The sequence below is a fragment of the Arachis stenosperma genome, chromosome 4 (assembly GCF_014773155.1).
Source record: "Arachis stenosperma cultivar V10309 chromosome 4, arast.V10309.gnm1.PFL2, whole genome shotgun sequence".
Lineage (NCBI taxonomy): Eukaryota > Viridiplantae > Streptophyta > Magnoliopsida > Fabales > Fabaceae > Arachis > Arachis stenosperma.
The window spans coordinates 81,904,051-81,911,302 of record NC_080380.1 but is presented as its reverse complement, the minus strand read 5'-3'; the positions used below and the strand labels follow the sequence as shown (position 1 = coordinate 81,911,302).

The following is a 7,252-nucleotide window of genomic DNA, read 5'->3' as shown; positions in this document are numbered from 1 at the left end:
AAACACACAAACTCATAGTAAAGTCCAGAAATGTGAATTTAACATAAAAACCAATGAAAACATCCCTAAAAGTAGCTTGAACTTACTAAAAACTACCTAAAAATAATACCAAAAAGCGTATAAATTATCCGCTCATCACTATCCTATACAATAATACATGTTTTGGTCTTAAGATATTGTTGGAAGGTAGTTGAATGACAAAAAAAGGAAAATCATTAAAGGGAATGAAGTTATCAAAATAATGTATTGTATGAAGGAAAAAAATATTTCTGAATGGAGAAACAATTGGTAAAAAAATGAGATTTTCTTTTAGCATATATGGCCTTTTACATTGAATAAGTTATAAAATACAAAAATAGGTAAAATAAAAAAAGGAAGGAATGCAATTGAATTTTTTAATTGATGGTAGGCACATAACGATTAAACAATAAATTGTAAGAAAATATTAACACTACTAGAAAACTATTTATTATAGACGGATATTTCCGACAAATTTTATCCTACGGAAATATAGACAAATTTTGCGAGAAAATTTTCGTCGGAAACAAAAAAATGAATTAATATAAATTATAGACAGAAAAAAATCTGTCGATAATTCTGTTAGAAAAATTAATTTTTCTCCGTGAAAAATAATTACAGACAGAAAATATGTCTGTATTTAAATAAACAAAAATATTACATTTTGTTAAATTATTAAAGAAAAAAAATCTGTTTGTAATTTAAAATATTCCGTCAAAAATATTAAAATAAAGTTTGGTGTTACGAACTACTCCTTATTTCACATATCTCTTCCCTGCGCTTCCACACCCTCCCCTCCAAATGCTCTATCGGTGGCGCTTCTCAGCCTTGCGCCGTCGTTGCACCGAACCTCCATTGCACTGAACTTTCATCACCCCGTCACACCCCTTCCTGGCTCTTCTATGTGTGTTGCTCGCGTCATTCCCTTTCGAACCCTAATGTGCATTTCTCCGTCACCGTCTTCATCACCTCCGTCCCCATCCTTTTCACCTTCTCCTGTGTTTACTCTTTCTACCTTCACGACCGATCACTCATTCAGTAGCACTAACAATAACCAAGGGCGTCCACCGAGCAGCCATTGAAGAAGCGAAAGCACAACACTCTCCCAGAATCCCCACTGCCATACCACCGCTGCTAGCACCGCCGCCATAATCTCCGCAAACCGTAGCTCGTTCGCCTACTCCTCCTCCTCCACCTCTGTCACAGGATGAGGTCATCACCAAGCGCATGAACAAAGATGAGGTTCGAACCATGCTTGAGTGCTACCGTCGCATCAAGCTCTTCTTGTCAAAGAAGGAAGGTGCTTTCATCCATACCCTTGAACAGAGCTTCTTCGCTCTCATCAATGCTTTCAGAGGTAAACACTACTAAACAACACTTCATAGTTCATTCTCTATCTTTTTGGAGTGTATAAATTTGAAATTAAGGTTAATGAATTTGAGTATGTTGAATGCGATGTTGTAATGTTTAGAATTGAAGTTAACATAATTTTTAATCATGTGTAGGAACACGAGTGAGCCATTTTGATCTGCAAACTTTTAGTGAGTCAAAATAGTCGTTTAGATAATCAATGTGACAATTTTATTCTCATCTCTTGTCTATAGAAACTATTTGAACTCATCAAAATGAACTACGTATGTACCTAACTGACTTTGAAAGTGATCAAACTAAGCAGTGAACTCGTCTTGAAAGTTTCAGTATATACACACCATGTAGGAGAATAACATTATATACATATTAAAATATTAGTGAATGTGAATATGAATATGTATATTAGAACATAAGAGAAGTAACTCAGAAGAACAACCATGAGGCATGAGTAGTTAAGCACAACAAAAATAGAAACAGAGTAGAAACGAGGGAAGCGATGCGGCGGTAGAACCAGTAGAGCGGTAAGTCAGGGAAGCCTAGTGGGGGACTGAAGAGATATTAGTGTTCACCAGAGCAGCGCTGATGGCGACAAGTTTCGATGAGAGAGCAGGAGTTATTTTTGTTTAAGTCAATACTTCATAGTTCATTCTCCAGCCCTTCTTTTCATCCTACCTAAGCTGCTTCTACTATTTCCCCCTCTTCACTCAAATACAAACCCATCATGTAGTTATCTTTGTTCTTTCCTCATAATACTCTTCTATATACATGGCATGAAGATCAAGATCATGCAAGTATCATGTGTTCCTCAATTTCAGGGGTGAAGACACTCGCTCTGGATTCACTAGCCATCTCTATGCCACCCTCACAAGGAAGGGAATCACTACCTTCATTGATGACACCGACCTTCGCAAAGGTGATGTTATTTCACATGAACTTACCAGAGCAATTGAAGACTCTATGTTTGCAATCATTTGTTGTTGCTACAAATTATGTTAACTGAATTATTAGAACAACCATTATTAGCACTTTTGGTTTGGCTCTTGGAGGCCAAATCACACTACTTTCTGGAATCTTCTATTGGATTGCTCAGCTTCTTGGTTCCATTGTTGCATGTTTCCTCCTTTCTTATGTCACTGAATTATATATAAACTCTCTATGATTCAATCACTTGTTGAGTATGTCATATCTCTCATAAGTTTACATTGTCCTTGATCCAATGCTTTAGCAGCATGTTTTTTCTTATATATCCTACACAAGATCCAGTCATGTGATAAGATAACTTAAATATAGGAGTACTCATTGATGTGTAATTATATATCTTAATTAAGTTGTTAACAGATTTGCATAGTGAAGCTTGGAGGACTAGATGAAACACAAACACAAAGACAGCTGCATCATGATGATGAAGAAATAGAGAATGTTCATCGTTCTTATTTGTCTTTAGTGAAAAAAAGTGAGGAGGAAGCTTTGCTTCTTTACAGTTACAGGCACAGTATGAAAGGGTTTGCAGCATTGCTTAGCAGAGAAAAAGCGAAGAAGTAATTATTAATAAGTCTAGAGTTGAACAAATAATTCTGCAATAACACTTTTCTTTTCCTATGCTCCCTCAGTCCCTCATTAATCAATACATATAGGAGAATACTATGTATGCCATATGTTTATTTCTTCTTCCCTATGCTTCCTCTCTTTCTCCTTCCTTTTTTATTTTAATTAGATTTTCTTTCCCTATAGTCTTGCTTGTATGATTCTATACTAATAATACTGTACCATTCTTCTCTTGCAGCATTGAAGGAAACAATTAATAGTATTTAGACCCTAATATTTCTAAGTATATTAGTAGTATGCTTTGGAGTATCTTTTAATTAATATTTGCATGCTATCACGTTTTCTTGTAGGATTGAATTAGATATTTTTTTAATATATAATTATTTAGTTACATAATTAGTAATTAGTTGGCAATGAGTAATGCCTACTACTTGTGTTGTGTTTGTAATTAATTACTATTATTGATGATATCAATGTGTTATTGTTTTTTCTTCTTATGAATTAGTCAGGACCTTTATTAGATTTGATGCTCTAGCAGTTGCTTTACAAGAAAAGGTCTTTGCACCATCTGGTCATATTCTTTTATTATCCATTTATTTAGTTTTTAATAGTTTTTCACTAACAAAAATATATGTGCTTTTGATATATGGTAATTTAGCATTCTAATATTCACTATGCTATATTCATGTTACTGCATTATTGCTCTTATCAAAACAGGAGGAAAGACATTTATTGGAGAGAAATATGAATGTAGGGCTTCAACAGAAGATTGAAGAACTTCAGAAAAATTTGATGCAGGTTATTATAAGTCACCTCTTTGCTTCGAACACTTGAAATATTTAGTTGCTAGTAGATTTTGATGCTAGCAGAGTTTAGAAAAGGACTTGAGGTTTTAAGATAGCTCGATATTTGTTTAATACCTTATTTTTTTTCATCTATTATTATCTTGTAACTTTTTTTCTTCAATAATGCATGTGCCTCCAAATTGTGAATTAATGGTTCATAATTTGAAGAGTTACATGTGCAGGGATCCTTGCTTTTATATATTATTTCCAGATATGGTTTCTAATCTTTAAGGTTGTTATTTTTTTTCATTCAGGTTACCCATGAAAAGGTGAAAGCTCTTGTGGAATTTGCACAACTAAAGTAGGAGCATCAATTACTGATAGAGTATGATTGCTTTCATATGATGGTTATGGGATCATATTTTTTTCATTTTTATATTATTAGCGGCTACTGCTTATTTTTGTTATTCCATAGTGAAAATTTTCCCCTTGAAGCATCTTTGTCTTTGTTAATCAACCGAAAGGCATTCATTGAAAACAGTGGTATCTTTATAAAAGTGTTGTGTCATTTTGAAGGATAAACCTGCATTAAGCTGTTTCACAGTGTTGTTTTCAATTGTTTTCTGAACAATTATATTTTCTAGATCTTGATTTGATTGCCACAACTGAATAACATGTGAAAATTTAAAAACATTCTAGAAAATAGTTTGCTAGTTTTCTGGTGACAAAATAATGCGAACATGTACCATCAGAAAACTGAGTCTAAACCTCTCTATTTTATGAAATAAGAGATGTTTCTCTTCCTTAAATATTGCATGATTATCAAATATGCTATAATCCTTGTCTAGGAAACTGGATCAGGAGATTAAACACGGAAAAGCCATGGTTAGCATTGGAGAAAGAAATCATATTACTCATGAAAGAGACGGAAGTTTAAAAAACTTACTAAAGAGAACATATCTAAGTCGATGGATTGGCCCACTTGATAAGAGCGGCAATGAAGTCGACAGTAATCCAAATAATGAAGGAAAATTTCTTAATAAAAGATCCACCAGTATGGATTTTGCAAGGTAAGTGTTTTATTGGTAGTCATTGAATCTGAATTTATTGCATCGATAAATGATTTTGGAAGGTAATTTAATCATATCTCTAATCTATTTGACTTATATGAAGCTACCACTATGACCAATAGTGATTGTTTTCATACTTCTGTCTATTTATGTGTAATGTGTCTTGTCCATCACAATGAAGATTGAAATTGCAATGCTTAAGGAAAGCATGGAGTGTTTAACTTCATCAATTCATAGGCTTCATCTCTCTCTTTTCAAGGTATAAAAATATTATGTTCCGTAAGTGCTAAAAATTTTATTTGAAAGAATCAAAGCATAAAAGGGAGGTTTCCCCTTTTGATGTATCAATTTTGTCATGTTTAGTTTTGAAACTTAGCATCTGAAACATATTAATGTGGGTTGCTTGCTTGATATATGGCTACTAGACCCAAGGAATCTGTTGTCTGTGAAGATGTAGTTTCTGGTATCTCAGAAATCCTCAATGAAATTATCAATGAAGCAAAACTTGTAAAGACTGCACTTGGGAGCTCCTTACCCATCAGTTGGTTAGGAGAAGGAGATGCTGGTTACATGGGAGATAATGCAGGCACTAGCACGACATATCAGGAATGCACTAAAGGACTATGATGACGATGACACTGAAGACTATAGCTGATAGTTTTAGTATGGTTGAACAATACACTGAGAATTATAGTTGATGATCAATACACTTTGTTTATGTTTTGAATTATATTGGCTTGCTTGTTTATATCACTTTTCTTTTAGTTTGATAATACGGTGAATTTATTTTTTTTTCTTTTTTGAAATATTATAAATATTTGAATAAAAATTAGATAAAAATTTGTATTGAATTTATATTTATTTTGTATGAAATCAAGTTTATTTTGCAATGGAAAAATTTAAAAAAATTCTATTTTACCTTATTGACGGATTTACAGACGGATTTTCTGTCTGTATTCAGAGTTGGGATGGTTTTCCAAGGTTCCAATTACAGATGAAAAATCCGTCGAAAAATTTGTCTCTAATTACCGATGAAAAATTCGTCGAAAAATATGTCTCTTATTACCGACAGAAAATTCGTCAGAAAATCTGTCTCTAATTACCGAAGGAAAATCTGTCTTTAATTACCGGCGAAAAATCCGTTGGAAAGTTCGATGTTCCAGGGAAATGGAGGAGAGAATTTACCGAGAAAAAATCTGTCGGTAACTGGTAAAAATCTATTGGTAAATTACCGACGGAAAAAATCCGTCGGTAACCAAAAATGCGTCTGTAATAAAGACCAAATTTATCTGTAAATATGTCTGTATTAAGCAATTTTCTAATTGTGTAATTGAAATATTGATTTAATATTAAAATAAAAATATAAATAATGAATAAACATATAAAAATTTAAAATCAAAATATTTAAGTTCAAGGAAGGAAGGAAATGAAGATGAACTTTTGGTAAACAAGGACTCAAACATTAATCATTAAACAATAGATAGCCGTAGTTTCATCTCCGAGCTGGAGACCTCCCCGCATTCCAGGCCGGCTCCAGTCCCAGGTGGAGGCTCTCCTCCACCGTGGCATCTCCTCCAGCGTGGCTTCTCATCTTTGGGGGTGCATGTGCTCCTCTGTCATTCTGCCGTCAGTTTTCCCTTTCACCTTCTCGCTCACGCAACCTGCCTTCCCTTTCACCGAATCGCTCACACAACCTGCCTTCTTGATGGATTTGTTTGAACAGGTAATGATTACTTGGAACCCTAGGAGCTTTGCTTTCTTCTCCTAACTTTGTTTTCTCTACCCTATGAAATTTTGTGTACGAGCTGTGTTTTCTTGGGAGTTTAGTTCGTCGCCGTTCATCCAGGTTAGTCATTTCCAAATAGAGTCTCAAATTCAAGATCTCAGATCAATCAATCAGGTGCATCCAAACCTATTTTCCTCTTCATCCTTTTTCTTTTCCTTCATTGTGTACATCCTTGTGATCAATTTTGGTTTCTGTTCCATGGTTAACCCATATTTTATTGTCTAGGGTTTGTGAAATTCATAATTGTGCAAATTGTGATCATTTTTGGTATCTGTTCGATGGTTAAGCGAGATTTTATTGTCTGGGGTTTGTGAAATTCCTAATTTTGCAAATTGTGATCGTTTGGTATCTGTTCGACGGTTAACCCAAATCTTATTATCTAGGGTTTGTAAAATTCCTAATTTGCAAATTGTCTGTGACTTAGTTTGTTTCTGGGTTCATGTTCTTGGTTACATTCTTTGGCAGTTGCTGTTAATTTTGAGTATGGTCTATGAATCTGTTTCATCTTCTTCATTTCGTTATTTAGAATTTGATGTGATTATCATTTCTCCTTTTGCTACCTGTTGAATTGTTTGTTGCATTTGGTTTGTGTATTTCATCAATTTTTGGGATTTTATAATGATAATAAAGATTATTTTCTTACTTACCTTTTCTTATATTTATGGATCATGAGTTTG

At 33.8% G+C, this 7,252-nt stretch overlaps 1 protein-coding gene across 4 annotated transcripts; it reads left to right on the top strand.

Moving 5' to 3' along the window:
• The first annotated feature begins 792 nt into the window (after positions 1–792).
• Positions 793–5,562, top strand: LOC130973806 (uncharacterized). Of its 4 annotated transcripts, none has more exons than XR_009084300.1 (7): positions 793–1,375; positions 2,205–2,302; positions 3,652–3,732; positions 4,034–4,104; positions 4,568–4,789; positions 4,971–5,048; positions 5,215–5,562. XR_009084300.1 is itself a non-coding variant. In XM_057898472.1 (7 exons), the coding sequence occupies exons 1-5, from the start codon at positions 1,246–1,248 to the stop codon at positions 4,082–4,084; spliced, it is 396 nt and encodes a 131-aa protein (XP_057754455.1). In that variant the 5' UTR covers positions 793–1,245; the 3' UTR covers positions 4,085–4,104; positions 4,568–5,048; positions 5,215–5,562. The 4 variants fall into 4 exon arrangements, 2 of the variants coding, with proteins under 2 accessions (XP_057754455.1, XP_057754456.1); XR_009084301.1 differs by adding an exon at positions 2,728–2,927 and having other exon boundaries at positions 4,568–5,048; XM_057898472.1 differs by adding an exon at positions 1,524–1,559 and having other exon boundaries at positions 4,568–5,048.
• Positions 5,563–7,252: the final 1,690 nt, after the last annotated feature.